This window comes from Argopecten irradians, chromosome 3 (genome assembly GCF_041381155.1).
Source record: "Argopecten irradians isolate NY chromosome 3, Ai_NY, whole genome shotgun sequence".
NCBI classification, from domain to species: Eukaryota; Metazoa; Mollusca; class Bivalvia; order Pectinida; family Pectinidae; genus Argopecten; species Argopecten irradians.
The window spans coordinates 1,716,801-1,739,568 of record NC_091136.1 but is presented as its reverse complement, the minus strand read 5'-3'; the positions used below and the strand labels follow the sequence as shown (position 1 = coordinate 1,739,568).

The following is a 22,768-nucleotide window of genomic DNA, read 5'->3' as shown; positions in this document are numbered from 1 at the left end:
CATCACAATGACTATCCAGGAAATCTTACCTCAGCTATCCTATAGAGAAGTGGTTCTAGCTGGTCTAAGTTGACATCACAATGACTATCCAGGAAATCTTACCTCAGCTATCCTATAGAGAAGTGGTTCTAGCTGGTCTAAGTTGACATCACACAATGACTATCCAGGAAATCTTACCTCAGCTATCCTAAAGAGAAGTGGTTCTAGCTGGTCTAAGTTGACATCACAATGACTATCCAGGAAATCTTACCTCAGCTATCCTAAAGAGAAGTGGTTCTAGCTGGTCTAAGTTGACATCACAATGACTATCCAGGAAATCTTACCTCAGCTAACCTAAAAAGAAGTGGTTCTAGCTGGTCTAAGTTGACATCACAATGACTATCCAGGAAATCTTACCTCAGCTATCCTATAAAGAAGTGGTTCTAGCTGGTCTAAGTTGACATCACAATGACTATCCAGGAAATCTTACCTCAGCTATCCTAAAGAGAAGTGGTTCTAGCTGGTCTAAGTTGACATCACAATGACTATCCAGGAAATCTTACCTCAGCTATCCTATAGAGAAGTGGTTCTAGCCAGTCTAAGTTGACATCACAATGACTATCCAGGAAATCTTACCTCAGCTATCCTAAAGAGAGTGGTTCTAGCCAGCCTACATTGACCTCGCAATGACTATCTAGGAAGGTCAGGACCTCACTCTCGGCTAAACCAGCACCTCTTACTCGAGATCTAATCAGACCTGTAGCATGAACAATGGAAATGGTTAAGTAGACTGGTTCTGGCCTCAGTTATCTCCCTTGTGGAAGCTATACAAAGGACTAGTAGCTATAGTGAGCCGTCATCTTGGGTGGAAATTTCTACTCAAGACCTAGAGAGCATCACTTCTGGGCATGTCCTCATGGAGACTACTACTTCCATTAAATAAAATAATGCCATTCTCAGCACTTTAAGATAGATATATTATCAGGAAATAATTTCAAATCTTGAAATTTACATTAATTTTGTTTATCTATCATTAAAGCAGATTATTTTTTCTTTACACTAAAATTTATTGCTTCATGACTAAGAGGGTTTCCACATCTAAAATAAGTGATGCTTACATCACTAAATAAGTCCAAAATGATCAACTTGCTTTCTTACAATAAAGTGATGATATCTTCCCCCCTCTAGATAGTTTCCACGGGGAAAGAATTGGCTAGCTGTTTTCTTCCCTGGGATAGCTGATTCTTTCCCCCTGCCCTCTTGTTATTTCCCCCATCCCCTCCCCGAGGAAAAAATAGGCTAGCTGATTCATTCCCCCACTTGATTATTTCTAGGGAAGGGGGAAACTATTGGCTAGCTGATTCTTCCCCCCTTTTAGTTTTTTTTTTTTTTTTTTTTGGGGGGGGGGAACTATTTAGATCTTTTGGAGAAATAAAAATAACAATATTTAGAATAATTTTCGAATAGAGGGACTGACAAGCAACCAAAGACCGATTTGAATAGCCCACATTCTGATGAGGCTTAACACACTTATATTGATAGTACATATAGTACAATTTCCCTAATATAAAATCAGACATCAAAACATTATTTCTAACCTTCTTCAGTTGTATGCTTTTACCTTCACGTTTTTTGTTCCTGATAACTTGAACTTTGGGAATCGCAGGAAGTAAACGACCAACTTCAGCTGAAATGTAAACAAGCTAATTTGAAGATTTTCTAATTGGTTTTTGAAATGATACGAGGATGAAGCTAATAGTCAGATTTGGCCTCAATTATCCCATGATGGATTACTTGAAATCAGTCAGCATTCATGGTTTTAAAACAGCAAAAACAAAAGAGTGAAATATGGACAGAGGGACAGACAGATAGATGGACGAACTAAACAGGTAGGTATCAATTAACTTGCATCAAAATTAAGAGAAAATTGATATGGTATAGGAAAAATAAGGAAATACTTTTGGAAATCACCATATGAAAATTCAACTAGTTTGTTTAAAGTTGTATTTCTTGTAATTTTCACTGTAACGATATGTCGTTTTAACATTTGATATTTGAATATGGACATGTAACTTGATGATTTAGCTCCCCAAAACCATATGTCAGTCTACAAAAGAGCAAAAATCTAGGGATCATATATTCCTGGTTTTGAATAGAACGCCTTAAATCTCGAGCTCCGCCATATTCAGTACCTTCGGGTTTTGTTGGAATTCCGAATCGTATCACGTGACTGATGCCCACACATCCTGCACGTGGTGATCAAAGTAACTAGCGTTATCGCACATGTGTTTGTTTACGTTTTCCTTCTGGCTAATATGAGCAAATCGTGCTTGTTTATGTCCACAGAGCGAGTATTTGAAACATCTAATTCACACATTACCGTAATTCAATATTGTGTGTAACAAAAATTGTAATGTGTAAGCATTAATTTCTTTGTAGATCCAGTCTGCTGAGGTCGACCACGTGTTTTGTTTATGAAAAATTGTTGACATTTTCTTGGTTTCACAACTCTCGAGTTACTTCGAGATTGTCGCGATGATGTTCGGAAGAGTTCGGAATGATTCGGCATCTTTTGAGCCTATTTTTTATGTGTACATGTTAAAAAGATTTTTTCACTTTTATAATTAAAATACTTCCAGTGCTGCAACTTAGTAAAATGTGGTAAAAGTAGAAAGTTCAAACCTCGGACAGACAGATAAAAATGTATATAGCACCTATGCAGTTTTTACTATCACAAAAAGAGCGAAAGTGATAGACCATACAACTTTAAGAAATGCAAGTACATGTACTCAACAGCATAAAATTAGCTGTCAAACAGAAAAAAAGTTTTTCTTTCAAAAATTCTAATAACATTTTGTCCCCCATAATATTCAAATTGTCATATAACAAGATACCTTCTGCATTTTTAACTGTTATTTTTCTGATTTTACATTTTACATACAGGAATAATTAGACAAGTAACATGGTAACTACATTTTAAAGCAATTTTAGCTCTGACACAAATCATAGAGCCGAGTCTGGCTTGAATCTATCAAACTTACAGATGGATGAAGGCTTCAATTAATACTTCCAGAATACATCCTATTTAGAGAGGCTTACCGTCATCGCTGAAGTCATCGATGAGCAGAATCTCTTTGATCAGCTCGGGGGGAGTCCGCATCAACACACTATAATCATACCACAACACAGAGTGTAACAAATAGTTTTTGAGGCAATACCGTAATCGATCAATTACCGGTAAAATAGAGAATTCACCCAACACTACAATCTAGAGAATCTACCAACCTGACAACCGTTCTAAGTAGTGTTGATCTCGCTTCGTTATAATACGCAATAATCACACTTGTTGCTGGTAAGTTTGCCAATGATCTTGCCTTGCATCTGAAATTTTAAAAATAAAAGTTACACTAGAATTGTCGCAGAGTGTACGACTAATAACCCAGCTGCACAAATTTAGTCCATTTATCGGGGACATTACATGTACAGTACATTATTTGAATAGTTTACTCCCTTTATGTCAGGGTTCTGTGCAGTAATTTACCGGACTCATCTAGATGAGTCCTGGACTTATGATTTTCCTATGGGATCATCAAAATTTTGAAAACCCTCTATATTTCTTTGTATTGGTACATGTCAAAATTTGAAATTGAGTGTTCTGGACTAGCCTTAAAAAATTCTATATAAATTGCTGCTGTGCACCAAATTTTATCAAAATCTGTCAAGTAGGTTAGGAGAAAGTTGTGTCTACAGACAGCTGACAGACAGCTCAGAGAGACAGACAGATCAACAGACGGACAACCCCATTCCAGTATTATGAGTGTACTCCTCCCCTCTAATTTAGTTGTGGGGGGCATAAAATCATAATATACTATAATGTACAATAATTATCCTACATGTTCTAGATTATTCAACCCAGTATGTGTCCTATAGCTATGCTCTAAATGAATGACCACAAATCGCTCACCTGCTACTTGGTAATCATGGCACATGTTAAAGACAGGAGGGAGTCAATAAGATTTTATAAATGTACAGAATGACTCACATAAGTGTAAATTTCATTGCAACATGCATGCTACAGGCCCAGTATCAGGTCTCTAGGTCTAGGTCTTAGTTAATAACATGAAGTCCTTTTAAGATTTTAACCTATCTTACCCCTTTGACCATGGTTTTCCATTTAAAGAAATTTGGTAGCCTTTCATCCCAACATGCTAGTTTACATACCAAATATCAGGTCTATAGGCCTCTTAGTTATTGACAAGAAGTTGACAAATCTTTTTTTTTAAATTTGTGATCTTAAATGAAAGCCATTGTCATTCATTTGAACATTTGGTAGCTGTTTACCTCAGTAAACTATAAGCCAAATATGAGATCTCTACATGCCTCCTACGTTTCGACAAAAAGTTGTTTAAAGAGAAAAGTTGAGGCCAGACAAATGGACAATGAATGGACATGAACAATGCTCCTAAGCTAACCAGGTGAACAAACAAGAGCTGTTGGAGAACAGCAAAGCTCGCCTATTCAAAAGAAGTTGATGTTCAAGTATTTACTATTTAAACATGGAAATATGACAAATTAACAGACTCAAAAAAAACCTAAAGGGCCCCAAATTGGTTGTATTATCACGTTCAGCATCCATACACATTAGGAAAATAAAATCATAAACATTTAGGATAACTTATGCTTAAACAATTGACAAAATAGAAACTTGCTCGAAAACTTTAACATGGAAATATGACAAATTAACAGACTCAAAAAAAACCTAAAGGGCCCCAAATTGGTTGTATTATCACGTTCAGCATCCATACACATTAGGAAAATAAAATCATAAACATTCTTGATGACTTAAGCTAAACAATTTACAAAATAGAAACTTGCTCAAAAACTTTTACATGGAAATATGACAAATTAACAGACTCAAAAAAAACCTAAAGGGCCCCAAATTGGTTGTATTATCACGTTCAGCATCCATACACATTAGGAAAATAAAATCATAAACATTTATGATGACTTTAGCTTAAACAATAGACAAAATAGAAACTTGCTCAAAAACTTCGCCGACGCCGACGCCGGGGTGACACGTTAGCTCCCCCTATTCTTCGAATAAGTGAGCTAAAAATTGGAGAGGCTGTTCTTATTGGAGGAAGGCGCTAATAACACCAAATGCGGTAATTCATTAATTATAAAAGACATTCTTTATTGATTTACTTTACCAGTAAGGGTACAAAAAACTAAGAAACAATAAATACCTCTTGTTCCTACTGTCAGGAAGAGTACGGTCAAATGGAATATCATCGCTTTTGAGAACATTGAAAGCATGGTTCAGGAAAGGGTCCTGTTTGTCCGATTCTGATGGTGGCTGAAGGAAAGATCCTGGATCAAAACTTCCAAGAATTATACTGTGAGTCTGAAATTAAATTGAAAAATTAAGGAATACATCTCATGCTGCATTTATACTTTTCGTATTGGATGCCGATTGTTCAGCTTCGTCATTAATAATAATGTGTTCTCCTAAGCGCCTTTAACAATTCATAAAAAAAAAATCATTTTGTGACTATGTTAAAAAAACTTGGTCAAGATTTTAAGTTTGTTTTGGGTTTTTTTTTAATCAAAGTATCTGCAATGCCAATTTGTAAGTAGTTTGCTGTTTGGAGATGATGGAATACTGCGCTTTTTGATAGAAGTGTAAACTTAGCATGCAAGTTGTAATTCCATACTATTTGTACATGTATATTATAATTACATTGCATATATTAAAATATATATGTCTAGAAACATATTAATCAGCCTGAAGCATTAAAATGACAAGCATTTTTATGTAAACATTTTTGATGAAATAAAATAGTATTATTTTATCGATACAGATTATCTGAAGTAAAATCATAGATACATATCAATCTTAAATACATCTCTTATAAAATTAAGTAGAAAATACAATATACAAATTTATTACATAATCCGCCTGATATCCAGCGATTTCACCCATGTAATATTTTTGCATATGTCACTAGTGTAATATGACCCGAAGCGATTTTCATTGGCTGGAAATTCATTGTGACGTCAGACAGAAGTAATAAAATAACATAAGTAAAAATGATGTGACGTCAGGAATATGAGGACAGCAGCATTTGCTGGATTTTAAGAATACATTTTGACGTGAAATTCTTTGTTATGTAGCTATAGCCTATAGGTATTTGTAGGTATGTGATAAAAAGTATCTTAAATTTGTGTTCATTTCATATTAGATTTTATGAAACTCATCTCAGAGTTTTAATTTTTGCTCGCTAAGGCTCGCAAAAATAAAAACTTTTTAGACTTGTTTCATAAAATCTTTATTAAGATACTATATATGAATTTCATTCAAATACAGACGTCTGCATTTTCAATTCATATCTCTGTATTTGTTTAGAAATCAGAATGTATTAAATAAATCATAGGTATTAAACTCGTATGAAGATTATATTGACATATATTGTCAGACGAGTTAAATTTCAATAGAGATACATATATCTATACATTTAAGAAAAATACATATCTGAATATTTTGATTAAATACAGTTATCATAATACTACAGATATCTGTATTAAGATATACAGTAACAGTATATGTCTGAAATAAATCGGTAGGCCTATCATATTTGTACACGTAAACATAATCACTTTTCCATCTTCTGTATCACTGGAGATCCAGTGTTTGGAAATTAGAAACGCCTTATACAGATATGGTAAATCTCCTGAGTAATGCAGTACACACAAGAGTATCAATGATATAATCAAAAGTGCACATAATCGTCGAAATTTCTTCATATTTCCCTTGCATTGCGACTTTTTCTCATTCTTTTGTAAAAAGTTTCGAAAGTTTTATCGTCAAACTCAGCATCAGCATCAATTCGCTATCTTTCAAGTGCTTGTAAATTTTCTCCAATGTGGCGTCCTTGAATTAAACGTCTTGGTGATTTCGACCATGAACGTTCTTTTCGGAAGGTTTCGGACTTTAACCACTTGTCAGCAAACCTGTCCAGAGTGAGTATTTAGACCGGTCTACTACTAGGGACCTAAGACTATTTTCCCGATTTCAATATTCAAGAAGCATGCCTACATGGTTCGGCCTCGATCACCGGACACTTGCAGTCGGGACGGTAGCCCTAACAACTGGCGTCGCTGCTTTTTCCACTTATAAATGGTTGTCGGAACGGAAAAGGCGAGCCGCAGACAACGTGTACGAATCGGAAAAACTCCTTAGTGAATATTTAGTATTTCACTATGGGTCTCAGAAGGAAGTGTTACGATATGACTTCGGCCCAGTTGATGCTCTAGATTTCCCCAAACGTTGTGCGGATGTCTGTCTCAAACATACAAATGGATTAGAGGTAATTATAACAAATAGACAGGTAAACATGTGACTCATACATGTATAATATTATTAATTGGCACCACGTGGGTTCAAAGATTGGTATTGGTGAGAAAAAGTACAGCTGTGCTCAGTGGCACTAAAAATCGGTGCCTGTCTAGAATAGTAGATAAGTTATCTGATAACGAGAAACTTCTGACTGGCATCTGTGCATTGTCATATATTGAACATCTGATACAGTATCATCTTAATTTTGGATTAAAGATGTATGAATATCAATTGTTCATTTCATTCATATTAGAAGCAGGTCCTGACCGGAATTCGAACCTGACACCTTTTGAACACTATAATAGGGTGCCCTCACTACATGGTTGCCTCACGTTGGTGACAGGTGTCCTTGTCCAAGTGTCCAGAACTGTTCCACTCTTCCTTTCCGTTTTTAGCTCAGGGCCGGTGAGCTTATGTCATGGCGCGGCGTCCGTCGTCCGTTGTCCGTCCGTCGTCCGTCCGTCAACATTTCCTTTAAATCGCTACTAGTCATAGAGTTCTGCATAGATTGTAACCAAATTTGGCCACAAACATCCTTGGGGGAAGGGGAACAGAACTTGTATAAATTTTTGCTCTGACTCCCCGGGGGCAGGAGGGGCGGGGCCCAATAGGGAAAATAAAGGTAAATCCTATAAAACGCTACTTGTCCTAGAGTTCTGCATGGATTGTAACCAAATTTGGCTAGAAATGCATCCTTGGGGGAAGGAGAACAGAAAATTGTATAAATTTTGGCTCTGACCCCCTGGGGGCAGGAGGGGCGGGGCCCAATAGGGGAAATAGAGGTAAATCCTATAAATCGCTACTTGTCCTTGAGTTCTGCATGGATTGTAACCATATTTGGCCACAAACATCCTTGGCGGAAGGGGAACAGAACTTGTGTAAATTTAGGCTCTGACCCCCTGGGGGCAAGAGGGGCGGGGCCCAATAGGGGAAATAGAGGTAAATCCTATGAATCGCTACTTGTCCTACAGTTCTGCATGGATTGTAACCAAATTTGGCCACAAACATCCTTGGGGGAAGGGGAACAGAACTTGAAAAATTTTGGTTCTGACCCCCTGGGGGCAGGAGGGGCGGGGCCCAATAGGGGAAATAGAGGTAAATCCTATGAATCGCTACTTGTCCTAGAGTTCTGCATGGATTGTAACCAAATTTGTCCACAAACATCCTTGGGGGAAGGGGAACAGAACTTGTATAAATTTTGGCTCTGATCCCCTGGGGGCAAGAGGGATGGGGCCCAATAGGGGAAATAGAGGTAAATCCTATAAATCGCTACTTGTCCTAGAGTTCTGCATGGATTGTAACCAAATTTGGCTAGAAATGCATCCTTGGGCTAAGGAGAACAGAAAATTGTATAAATTTTGGCTCTGACCCCCTGGGGGCAGGAGGGGCGGGGCCCAATAGGGGAAATAGAGGTAAATCCGATAAATCGCTAATAGCCATATAGTTCTGCTTGGATTTTAACCAAATTTGGCCCAGAAATATCCTTGGGGTTAACAGAATTTGTATAAATTTTGGCTTTGACACCCTTGAGCAGAAAGAGTGGGGCCCAATAGGGGAATTAGAGGTAAATATTCAAATTCCTTCAGAAAAGAAACAATGAACTTGTATTCAGAACATTCCTAGGCATTACAAACCAGGTGAGCGATACAGGCCCTCTGGGCCTCTTGTTAGTCTTTGCCTGAAGGCTCAACACATGACCCAGGTTTGGGTATTCAATAACTTCCCTGCTAATTGCAACGTGTTTAAAACACAGCTTGGTTACAGCTAGGGCATCCTCAATACTTCAGGGGTTCCGATCACTTACAATCTCTACTCCCCTAGACTATCTCATAGTAAAACTGAAGGCAGCTCAGGGGAAAAACCTGAACCAAACACAGGCCTGCAAAGATTTCCTTTGAAGAATACAGAGAGAGCGACGGCCTACTTCAAAGCCACACAGTTGACAACAGTGTACAGTTATATGGCTCTTTTGATGTACATCTAAGGACTAAATCACCTGTTCTACTAAGTTGCCTCCAGTTTTACAATGAGACAGTCCAGGGGTGTAGAGATCGTAAGTGACCGGAACCCTTGGAGTTGGTTCCGATCACTTACGATCTCTAACCCCTGGACTATCTCATAATGAAATTGAAGGCAGCTCAGGGGAAACATTTGACCTAAGGAATGTAGAACAATTTCACAAGCTAGCTAAGATTTCCTTTAAAGACTACAGAGAGAGCGACACCTAACATCAAAGCCACACAGTCAACCACAGTGTACCATTATACTGCCCTTTTGACGAACATCAAATGACTAAATTACCTGTTCTATTCTGTTGCCTCCAGTTTTACTATGAGATAGTCCAGGGGTATAGAGATCAAGTGATCGGAACCCCTGAATATTGAGGATGTCGTAGCTACAGTGCATTGCGCTTGGTAGGCTTATTTATGGAATTACAGTGCCGATAAAGTGTAGGATAGAACACTGATAATGTATGAACTAGGTGCGATGACGTAGCTCTGTACGACGGACAGAATATTTCTGACAGATGGTCGTCTTCAGAGCTAAGATTCGTGCCAGGAATGGAGTGGAGGTAGGATATGATTATTCATTTTAGCCTGAAACCTAATTTATAGCCCCTCCCCATCCCCATTCCACACCCACTCCCCTCAGTTTCTGATAAGGCCAATGGGATTAAAAAAATAAAGAACTATGATAATTAACATTCATGTATGGTATGTTATTATAACTTTCATGATCTGATTTCAGTCAAGGATTCCATCCAGAGCTCTAGATATTGGGTGTGCTGTAGGCCGATCAAGCTTTGAGTTGGCCCGGCAGTTTAAGGAAGTGATCGGAATTGACTACAGCCAGTCGTTTGTAGATGCCTGTACTCACATGAAGGACCTCCAGGAAAGGGTTTACTTTGTTCAAGACGAAGGAGAACTTTCTACACCTCACCTCGCCAAGGTGGCGGACGATATTGTAAGTATTTATTTACATTTTGTCAGGATTATACACTATAAAAGATGTAAGATATAAAATAAGGAACCAATGCTCATCTTGTTTCAAATAATGGTACACTTGATGGATAGATACCTTGCGGTATTCAGTAGAGCTCCTTCTTATGTGGAAAACATATAATCAAGAAATAAAGGATCCTCAACATCCAAAAAGTGTTCTTTTTCCTTTATTTTGGTCAGGATATTGATGTGGTCGACATGTTTCGACCGCTAGGCGGCCGTCATCAGGACGAGTTAACAAAGTTTGTTAAAGTCGTCCTGATGACGGCCGCCTAGCGGTCGAAACATGTCGACCACATCAATATCCTGACCAAAATAAAGGAAAAAGAACACTTCTTGGATGTTGAGGATCCTTTATTTCTTGATTATACTATAAAAGATAATATATATGTGCATGCAATTCAATCCTAAGTTTCAAACTAGGAGAATTGATCTCCAAAAATTTTAACAAAAGCCTTGTTAGGTAACAAGTCTTTTCTTTCCCAAAAAAAGCTACAAAATACTTTCACTTTGTTGCTTTCATCTTTTGTCTTCTCATGATGACTTAAATTTATTGCCTCTATTCTCAGAATAAAATCAAAATTCCTAAAACTGTCTTTGTTAGGATCGGTCCCGAACCAGTTTCCAGCAGGGTGATGCCTGCGACCTTGCTCGTGATCTAGGCCAGTTTGGATGTGTTCTAGCTGCGAACTTGATATGCCGACTTCACCAGCCTTTCAACTTCCTACGTAGAATGAAGGATTTGGTGGCGCCAGGTGGAATCCTTGTAATTACCTCCCCTTACACCTGGATGCAGGATTTTACTGACAAAGTAAGTATGAAATGCAACTTTCTGTTTATTTTCTGTTTATTGACTGTCATGTGATAGTCTTGATCAACCAATGCCATAGAGGCAAGTCAGAGCAGAAGACATTAGAAATAAATAGATGCAATATATATATATATATATATATATATATAAGAAATAAAAACTGTAACGACTGAATTGGACATTTGATATATTGGTAAAATAAAAAAATTATCATTAGCACACATATGACAATGTTCGTTTACTGTTAAATATCTGAGATGGTCTGTTTTGGTTTGTTGTCGGTGTAATGTAACTCTCTTTCTCAATTCCATTCCTGTCTGACCAATATAAAAATCTGAGCATTTGCTACAAATAAGTGCGTATATGACATTTTTGGATGTACAATTCATATTAGTTTTAATTTTGAAATTAAAACCATTTTTGAATGTATAATTTTTACACTCTATAATAATATCACATGTTTTGCAACGCTTTTGCATACATTTAGTGACAGAAGTATTTTGCATTTTCGAATCAAATTTTGACGCACATAAAATACGTTTAAGGTTTTTAGGCTGACGCTTGCAATTTATTATTTTCTTGTTAGATAAAATCAATTTCATTCTGTCGCTATTTTTCATGTAATCTTCACAACCTTTTACAAATTGGAAAAATATTGTAGTTGTTTGGATTAAAAGTACTGACAAAAGGTATTATATTGCTTTTGGATTCCACTTTATTCGATTTCCTTAAATGAATAGGTCCTTCTTTTTTTGCTCTTTCAACTCCATAATCTATAACTTCTTGCGGATAATGCTGTTTGCGCAGATAAAAAACTAAGTTCTCTAAGCGTTCAGCTAAAATAGTTTTATCACTTACGATTGTGATTAGACGGGACGCTAAATTAAATGGGATATTTAGCTTTACATGCCTTGCATGATTTGAATAAAAATCAAGATAGTTATGCGAATCCGTCGGTTTACAATACAAGTCAGTAGTGATTTTCACCATTTTTACTATGTACAGATATATCCAAAAACGGTAGTTTTACTGTACTAGAATCCATTGTGTACTGTAAATATCAGGATGTAGCTTATTAAGTTCTTGAAATAATGTATTACATCTTTATCTGATTGCCAGATTATAAAACAATCGTCTAAAAATCTGATGAAATTCCTTCTTAAATAATCAGCTTGTTCATTGTCTATTTTCCCGATGTTTGTGTAAAGCATTTCCTCTAGTAACCAAGAACCAAAGTAGCATACGTAGGGGCAACCTTTGTCCCCATCGCTGTACCTTTACATTGCCGATAATATAAATATTATCAAAATAAAACACATTTCTATTCAAAACTATTTTCAAAGCTTCCAAAATAAAGTTTTTACTTACTCGATTGTGAATTAAAGCAGGGTGTTTTTCTAGCCAAAAATTGACTGCTTTTAAACCAAGTTCGGTAGGAATGTTTGTATATAAAACTAACCACATCAAACGAAATCAATTTGCTACCTGGTACAACCTTTTTTGGTAACCTTGTTAAAAAGTCAAAATCGTCTTTAACAAAACTCGGTACTGTAGGACAAAAGTGGTTTTAAAATGATATCTAAAAAATGACTTAGACGTTGTGTAACGCTATTAGATCCACCGACTATAGGACTATATTAAACGTATTTTATGTGCGTCAAAATTTGATTCGAAAAATGCAAAATACTTCTGTCACTAAATGTATGCAAAAGCGTTGCAAAACATGTGATATTATTATAGAGTGTAAAAAATTATACATTCAAAAATGGTTTTAATTTCAAAATTAAAACTAATATGAATTGTTACATCCAAAAATGTCATATACGCACTTATTTGTAGCAAATGCTCAGATTTTTATATTGTGTCAGACAGGATAATTGAGAAAGAGAGTTACATTACACCGACAACAAACCAAAAACAGACCATCTCAGATATTTAACAGTAAACGAACATTGTCATATGTGTGCTAATGATAATTTTTTTATTTTACCAATATATCAAATGTCCAATTCAGATCTTTTAAAAAGAGAAAATAAAGAAATGTATTTCATTCAACTTATGAAACCTGTGCTAAATTCAGAACGGGACAAAGGAACTTCATATTAGTTTTTATTTCGTCCTCATGTTTTTGTTATTTTCTTCCCAGAACCATTCACAATATCTTTATGTACCATATCATGACGTAATCTTACTATGACGTCATTGTACTATGACGTCATGTTTTACAAATAAAAGAATTCAAACCCCTGAAGACCGGCATGAGCCGAGAAAGCGCTAGGGAGAAAAAAACTGTTTTATAGTTTGTGTTTTTTTATGTATATGGAAACCATCACATGGACATTGTTCTTTTTTATTTATATATATATATATATATATATAAAAACACAATATTATATATGTTATATATATAATACATGGAACTCTTCATAAACTGTCCTTTCTAAGTTGTTAATGCATTAAATCTTTTGGTAGAAAATCGGTTGGCTATGTTTATATACTTGTAGTGCTATCTCAGCTATTGTTTGAAAGTTTTTGGTTGAGATAACACTAACTACAGTACAAATCCATACAATATCCTATTACCCTGAATGTGTACTTTCAGAGTGTGTGGATGGGTGGTTATAAGGATAAAGATGGTCATCCTGTGACAGGATTTGACACCTTAAAGAAGGAATTCGGACCAGACTTTGATTTAGTGGATGCCATGAATATGCCGTTTTTTATTAGGGAAACTGCACGCAAAAACCAGTGGACAGTAGCACACTGTACAGTTTGGAGGAGGAAAGCAAATTAGTCGTTTAGTACTGATTTAATCAAGACTTGGCAAAAATGTTAATATGAAAGCTTATAAATGTTATTTAAACTTATACATATCATGATATGAATCAGACATAGATGCAAATGTAATATTGTCTTTTATTATTGTATAATTGCTTATACGTGAATAATATGAGGGTTAGGAGATCCAAAAAAGACTTGAGTAAAGTACAATTTACAGTTGATTAGTCCCACCATCTGGTGATTATGACGTCACAAACTCATGTCAAATGTCATGATCACCAGATGGTGGGACTAATCAGCGGTAAATTGTACTTTACCAACGTCGTTTTGGGATCTCAAAACCACCTTATTGTCAAACAATAAATCCTGAAATTATCAACCTGCAAAATTTTACAACTTTATAGTATAAAAAATTCCCTCCAACAGTTTTTCATGTGATGGTAATCAAAAAAATTATATATTTAGATTCATAGATCGAGTATTTAAATAATTGTATATGCATATTTTTAGAATTTTTTTATTGTATTTTGAAGCTTTGCTTTTAGAAACGGGTATATAGGTATTAACAATATAAACAATAATTTATCTCTCCCTGGCCCTTTCAAATCACCTTAAGATTTTTGTTATAAATGAGTGTGTACAGACTTTAAAACTAATAGGATTGATCAATTCTCAATCTAATGGTCAAGGGATTCATTTTGATGCTTTTTATGTACTATGCATATATTTTGTAGTGTGAATTCACGCCTTCTGCTGGATTTCTTATGATATTTATATACTATCCCATATAAACTTATATGTACTACAATAGCATTGTTCTATGTCACAGTGCGATTTGAGGTCAAGATTGAGCTGTACTGTGTTAGGGCTTCATCTCACAGTGATGGATTACTCAGAGAAAGTGCAATCTTGTTGACATGCTAGTCACTAAATTGATAAATATTATGACTGATAAACAAACAACATGTATTTGTCATAGTGTATATAATTATGCATCCTTTGTGTAGACCAAATGCTTGTGCCTTTTGCCAATCCTATTATGTTAGATATATACCAGCTGAAATTTGCTGTATCAAATTCAAGTAAAGAAAAGAATAGAACATTCCTTAAACAGGTTTACATAAAGTTTAATTCATGTTATTTTCTAATACTGCCAGCATTTGATATTTGATATTGGTAAAATCCTGTATTTGAATGTATTACCTGCAATATTTTCATATCTATTGTGTTTTGAAATAATTTAGCAAGGATTTGTAAGCGAGAAGGAATCGTCACTGTCTCCTTACACTACTTATTATATTATAAACACCACGAACGTGGACACCTAACACCTATGAACCGGGAATAAAAAACGTTTTTCTCGACAAATACTTGTTTTATCGAGTCATATCAAACATCAATGTAAAGCCTAATCAATTTCATGATGTCCACAATCCTTGCTTTAAGGACGAAAGATTTAGGAGAAATGTTGTAAATTAAAATTACGACATTTCATAAAATAATGGCCCAGTTCAGTAAGACAGTAACCCTCGCACCCGAAACCTACAGCCAGAAGATTTCTAAGGAAAATTAGTTGTCGCCCACTGTTATGGTCAGTGCATAAAGACTGGATGCTCGTGACGTGTTCGTCCAAAACCCCAAGTGACTTATCCTCCTCATCAACGTCCTTGACGACAAAAAAGTTTCTAGCACATTGGGTAGGTAGCACTAAGGGTATTTATTTATAAATATATATTTACACACATAACTATAATGTTGCTGTATTGTTATAAATGTTGTTTGCATTTATGTGCATGTCGTATATGTTAATATTTTATTATGGAATGCGTATGGTTTGAATAAACTTGTTGAATGAATATTGAACTGAAACTTTTCATTTATGTGAAATGATTTATATATTATGGATCTCTGATATTTATTTTCCTTATAAATTCCAAGTTTTAGGACATCCTGGGTCAGGGTGACCTATAGTCATCATGTTTCATCCATCATTATGCGCTGTCCGTAATTTTTGTGTCGCCTGCAACGCAAGGGAGACACTTAGGTATCACTATGTCGGTGTCGTCGGCATCTCGGAAATTTCTGTGCGATAACTTAATTATGGTATATTGCTTTATATCAATGACATCTCGGATGAGTTCGATAATGGTCAAATTCATCAGTATTTGCAAGAGTTACGGGGCTTTAAAATCGTCAAAACAGATAAATACATGGTTTCCGCTCGAAAACTTTAATATTTATTGTCCGATTTCAACCAAATATGATGTATTTAAGGAATGATTTTTATTGTTTGTTGTTTACTGGTGTGTAAACTGCATTTTTTGTACAGATATTTTAAATGACGCGCGTCATGTTGAAATATCTGTACAAAAAATGCAGTTTACACACCAGTAAACAACAAACAATAAAAATCATTCCTTATATTTACATTTCGATTGACCATTTCATTCAAATCAAGTGTTTAAATAAAATAAAACTCTGTTTTTTCAATGTTATACGATCGTTAGAACAGCCGGTCAATTGATGGAATCCCGGAACAGCTGGCTTCAATTTGGCGGGAAATGTTTTTGTTGTCAAATTTAGAGAGTACACAAAATATAGTTCCACATTGACTTTATCTTTTTTCATCCCATTTACACAATGTTTGTTAATTTTTTATTTGCTAACATATAATTTAACATTTACATAACTTTCATACATGCAATCGATTGAAGATGTTTCATGGTGGAGGTGATTTCGTGTACGCCGTCCCCGATACCGTACCCGATCCCCGTACCAGGAATTATGTTTATTACATATTACTCGACAATAAAACAAACTACGATAATAATTGTGGTACGGTTAGATTTGGAATCCAATTTTACATCACTGTGTCAAATATCAACGCACAATTTTCTTTATTTTTCTCATAATTGCAAATATTCGTTTTTCAAGAGGTGATTTCTTGTACGCCGCAATCAACTGTGAAATTTCATTAATTTTAATGCATACTACCTATTTAAAGACTTTTCATAATATTTGTTGTATTCTTGTAATCAATTATGCATATATGATTGATATTGCAAAGAAATTTTAAAGATTTCAGTTGATACATATGAAAAATCTTGCTTTTATCATGTATCACGGCGATGGCGTACAAGCAGTCTCAAGATCCCCGAACCCGTACCACGGGAGCTAACTCTAATTGATTGTAGAACTCTTAGCCATATACACTGTATACCTAACCTAGTATATATGTTTCCAGACTCAACGACGAGGACGTGGTTCTACTGTGAGTCCATTTTTATTTTATTTTTGTGTTATATCGTCCTACTTATTTTGAATTGTCTATTCAATAACTAACTTATTACAATCTTAAGTTATTTGACGTTTATTTATAAATATTTTACAATATTGCCACTGTTTCTGTATCTGTAACAAAGTAATAGGTTAATCCATAATTGTTTTATTTATTTTATTACGAGCTGTTTTGCTTTACTAAGAGTATGATTAGGTACATTTGCTACATTTCCAAATAAAGCTATCCCTAGAAAAATGCAAGTTGGAATCGTCAGAAACGCATCTATTGTGGAACCATCTGTTACAACCTGCATCACACGTAACCATATCGTCGAAAACATTGGAGAGATGACAACCATTTGCCTCACAATCCATGAAGATGTCGAAAACTAAATTTGGAATTTGTTTTTTCTTTCTGGATTTAATATGTTTCTAAGGAAATTTTAAGAAAACCCCTTCTGAAATGCAATTAACTAGATGTTGTCTCATACAGTCTGTATCATAATTTGCTTCTTGTAACCCATTATAACCGTTAAAGCAGTATTCAACTAAGTTTGCAATAGCGAAAACCCCACAATCTACCCCATTAGTTTGTTGCTGGATATTTGGAACAATAGTTTTAACTGATTTCCTATCTTCCCCATACGCTAATGAAATCTGCATTTCTAGTGAAGCTGGCAAATGTTTTACATTACCTACATGTACTAAACTATCAAGTAAATAAATATCCCCATCATCGTTCTCTTTTACTGAAACTACCCAATGATCCTCACCTGTATGATGAATTTGTGCTGCTGGCAATATGTTCGGTTTCATTTTTAAAGCGTAATTCCACCTATTGTTTTTTAACACTGGAACATAACCTGTATCCTGCATTCCGCCTATACTTGGAAATTGTTTTTGTAATAAATCTTGAACATAGCACATTGTGTTTCCGCACAGTTTTTTATCCATTAAAATATCACTTTTCTCTTTAAAACTTATGGTACTTTTACCGTTATCCATCCAGATACGTTTTGTTTCGGTTACTGCTGGTTTAATTAGTGTTGGCCTATCGTCAGAAAGATCTAACATTAACTCGCTAACCTTAACCTTGTGTCTTTTTGGTAATGATAACCTACTTCTTTTTTTTTATTGCTACTACCTACAGGTTGACCACTGATATCTTGTTTAATTTGTATATCAATTTCACTATCTTGTACTCCCAGCGATGTTTCTTTGAAGCGTTAATACTTATCTAATTATAATATAAAATTACCCAAGCTGATGACGCGACCAAGAACGACGGTCCGTAATTGTTAATAGTGTTAACATGTGTGAATTTCACCTCTATGGCTTGACCACATCATCGTCATTAACCAACTAATTACCATGTAACTTTAATCATTGTACGCGTGGGAATTTTCACCCTATCATTTAAATCATTTTTAAAGATATAGTTCATTATAACAATAAATGTGAATACTTAATTATAAGACATTTAAATAAAATAACTATTAGATTATAACTATAAATTTTAAATAAGCACGTTATACCAAAATGTAAATAAAAATGGACTCTGATTAGAACCACGTCCTCGTCGTTGTATACATGTAAAGTTCTACATACAACTGTATATAAGTATACTAGAGTTAGCTCCCGTGGTACGGGTTCGGGGATCTTGAGACTGCTTGTACGCCATCGCCGTGATACATGATAAAAGCAAGATTTTTTCATATGTATCAACTGAAATCTTTAAAATTTCTTTGCAATATCAATCATATATGCATAATTGATTACAAGAATACAACAAATATTATGAAAAGCCTTTAAATAGGTAGTATGCATTAAAATTAATGAAATTTCACAGTTGATTGCGGCGTACAAGAAATCACCTCTTGAAAAACGAATATTTGCAATTATGAGAAAAATAAAGAAAATTGTGCGTTGATATTTGACACAGTGATGTAAAATTGGATTCCAAATCTAACCGTACCACAATTATTATCGTAGTTTGTTTTATTGTCGAGTAATATGTAATAAACATAATTCCTGGTATGGGGATCGGGTACGGTATCGGGGACGGCGTACACGAAATCACCTCCACCATGTTTCATACAGAAACAATAGGCCTAACCGGATGCGCATTCACACTACTTGCGGAAGTCAGTGTTCCGGTGTGTGTATTCTTGCGTGGCAACCACTGCGTTTACGCAAGTGTAAACGATTTCGCAGTTGGTAAGGTTATATAGCAAAGAGAAAACGGAAATGTAAATATTGCTTTATATCAATAATATCTTAGATGGGTTTGATTCTCTCAAAATCTGTCAATATTTGCAAGAGTTAAAGGACTTTAATATTGTCAAATCATGGTTTCCGCTCGATAACTTTAGTATTTTGTCCGATTTCAACCAAATTTGGTATATTGCTTTCACAGGGGGCCAACTCAATGAAAATGGATGTTGTCATACATTTTTTTGTATTTGGAGGGAGAACTGATGAGTATATATGACAGTCATGTATTTTTTTTTCCAAAAATACGAGATTTGAAAAATTATTAAAAAATCGGGATATTTACTATAAAACAGAGAAAGGGACGACAGTCGCCATATTGGATTTTTTACCCCCACCTCGATCAGAGATTTAAATAGTAGGGATAAGAAGGTAGCTCATAGCCTTACTTAACGACGCCCGCAGCGGAAGCTATCCCAGAGTGCATCGCGTGTCTAAGTTACAGTCGAGTACAGTCTAACGACGCCATATTGAAACTACGCTTCGTCCGATGAAGCGATCTAGGCTATAGATACATAGATACATAGATTTATTCTGACAACATACATGTTAACATGTACAGGATTTTTTATAATCCTATAATAGTCAGCTCTTAGAAATTCACGGATTTATTTTTTCAGTGTATAAATACTTTAGTGGCTGATTTTTCCAATGTGAATCGAGTTCATATTCAAATTGCTTAACTGTCCTAGACTGAACAACATTTGATGGGAGACTGTTCCAAGTATTCACGACTCTCTGGGTAAACGAGTGTTTTCTCACGCACAGCCTTGAATGCTCTTTGTACACTTTCAAATCATGTCCGCGGGTACTTGATCCCTGGTTGATTGAAAACAAATCTGCGACTTCTTTATCGTATTTTCCAGAAAGTATTTTGTACATTTCAATCATATCCCCACGTGACCGCCTGTATGCTAACGTTGGAAGTTGGGGTTTACGCAAACGTTCTGTATATGGCAAAGTTGAGAGACCTGGCACTTGTTTTGTTGCTCGACGTTGAACGTTTTCTATTGTTGTTACATGCTTTTCCAAATACGGACACCAGGCTTGAACAGCATATTCAATATGAGGCCTAACTAATGCCGTGTATAAAAGTTTAAAACTGTTCTGGTCCATGTATTCCATTGTCCTCCGCAACACTCCCATGATTGAATTTGCTTTGTTGACCTTTTCACATATATGTTTGTCAAAGGTAAGTTTATCACCTATGGTGACACCAATATCCTTCTCCGAGTCAACAGATTTTAAAAATTGGGCATTTTCCCTTCAGTCTGTATCCATATTTAGTTGTATTTGAAATATCCCAATCGCATCATTTTACATTTGTCTGGGTGGAAGCAGAGTTTCCAAATATCTGACCATTGGCTTAATTTTATAAAAAAGGAGATGAACAGAAATTTTATAACAGGAGATGAACAGAAAAAAACCACCAAATAGCTTAAAGTTTGCTCTTTATTGAAAATGTAACTTATTTGAATAATCCATCACATTTTCATAATTGTAGAGGTGTTACACTAAATAAAACGTAATGTTAACTGTGAATGTCCTCATCCCGACATGATTACTTCCTCGATCGGTACAATCGATCGCCCCGTGAAATATTAATATAATAAAACCCGCATACTCTGATTTCAATAATTGACCAATTTCCATTTAGTTTTCAAATATTTGTTGCTTGTAAATTTTAAATGTTAATATATTAAATTGATCTAATTTGAACATATTGAACCTTTTGAATTTTCGGAGGTAAAACTGTACACAAATCATCGAAGCTACCCTAAATTTATAATGGCGACGATACTGTGGTCGATACTAGGGTCGTGAAAGATAGCACAATTAAAACCACGTACTCTGAATTCATTAATTGACTGAATTTCCATAAATTTTTTCAAATATTAATTTTCTATTGGTTGAGTTTGTACATATGAAAACTTTAAAAGCTCAAGTACAAGTGTTAACAAATTATGGATGGTACCCAACATACATGTATCATGGCGAAGAGATAGTGTCGATCGAGCTGTGAAAGCGTAATTTGATATCTAATTAACGGAAAGTGATTTGCAACTGCTATGTACAGGTGTCATACTGTCATCAGGTGAACCGTCGAGAACCGGCCGGAACACCTGGCCACCGCCCCAGGTCACTAACTAACGGGGGGTCCATTTACCTGTGTCTGAGTCTTGAAGGCTATACATTAGTTTGTAAAATAGATAATATTTTTCTAACAGCTTTATTTATAATGCATAGAACCATATTGAAATAAAAGTCAATTTTAAGTGAAATGTAAATATTCCGCTTCAACAAAGATTTGAATATAATTTATTTAACTATCCTACTTTACCAAGCAATTTTTTTACTAAAGCCGAATTGAATTTCCAGGTTTTAATTCATTTAATTTATATGTGTCGTATTTTTCATTCAAACAAATCAAGAAAAGCTTTTATAATATGTCATTAATCACCAAAATTTACTAACATTATGATCATTACTTACAGAATTTTCAATACATAGGTTTTAATTTTACAATTTTTCATAAAAAACAACACGTAAAATATATATACATGCATGAGATGAGCGTCTCTAATGTAACAGTAAAAAAGTTATGAGATACTTTTCTATGTTTATTGGTTTGTAGTCAAATATGCCGTACACAGCTTCACGGGCTAACACTATGATAACTCGCCTCCAGCTATTAGTGCGCAGACGCACGGCTTGTTCTCGCGGTAACCGTTCATCCGTTTACGATAACAATAGGTGCGAGAAACAGTCCTTAATTAGTGTACTTATCCCAATACTTGTACGTGATATATGATACCTTCACGCGAGAAAATTGAAACTTTATTGAGTTATCGTTTCTTGGCTTGCTGCGGCTTAAGCCATTATGGTTACAAGATCCGTCCAATAATCGCGAGAACAGCCCTAATTTAGTTACTTATCCCAATACTAGTTTTACAATTTTTGTTAACACCAACAATCAGAAGTTGCTTCTATGGGGTTTCATGATTTTTTTTTAAATTTTCATTTAAGGACGGGGGGGAGGGGGGGGGAATGGGCTGTACAATCTGAAATCTGACTAGATCTACATGATTAACTGTTTAGCTTGGCTTGTGATATTCTATATTCTATATTAAATAAAGCAAATCCAGATCAGCACAGATCAGTCTAACACTGTGGTGTACTAAAATAGTATGGTGTTGCTTTCATATTTTTTCATTATTGTTGAGATTAATTTAATTCTTGGGCAATGTG

The 22,768-nt window shown here is 35.2% G+C and overlaps 2 protein-coding genes across 2 annotated transcripts; one reads left to right on the top strand and one right to left on the bottom strand.

Annotated features, from left to right (window-relative positions):
• Positions 1-620: 620 nt before the first annotated feature.
• On the bottom strand, positions 621-6,955 carry LOC138320191 (polypeptide N-acetylgalactosaminyltransferase 16-like). Its single transcript, XM_069263236.1, has 6 exons — positions 6,637-6,955; positions 5,226-5,383; positions 3,265-3,360; positions 3,079-3,146; positions 1,601-1,666; positions 621-736 (listed from the first exon to the last, which is right to left on the bottom strand). Exons 1-6 carry the CDS (start codon positions 6,781-6,783, stop codon positions 621-623), a joined length of 651 nt encoding a protein of 216 aa, XP_069119337.1. The 5' UTR covers positions 6,784-6,955.
• Positions 6,956-6,969: 14 nt separating this feature from the next.
• On the top strand, positions 6,970-15,825 carry LOC138317253 (uncharacterized). The gene is made up of 4 exons (XM_069258802.1): positions 6,970-7,346; positions 10,124-10,339; positions 10,982-11,188; positions 13,791-15,825. The coding sequence occupies exons 1-4, from the start codon at positions 7,068-7,070 to the stop codon at positions 13,980-13,982; spliced, it is 894 nt and encodes a 297-aa protein (XP_069114903.1). The 5' UTR covers positions 6,970-7,067; the 3' UTR covers positions 13,983-15,825.
• The last annotated feature ends 6,943 nt before the right edge of the window (positions 15,826-22,768 follow it).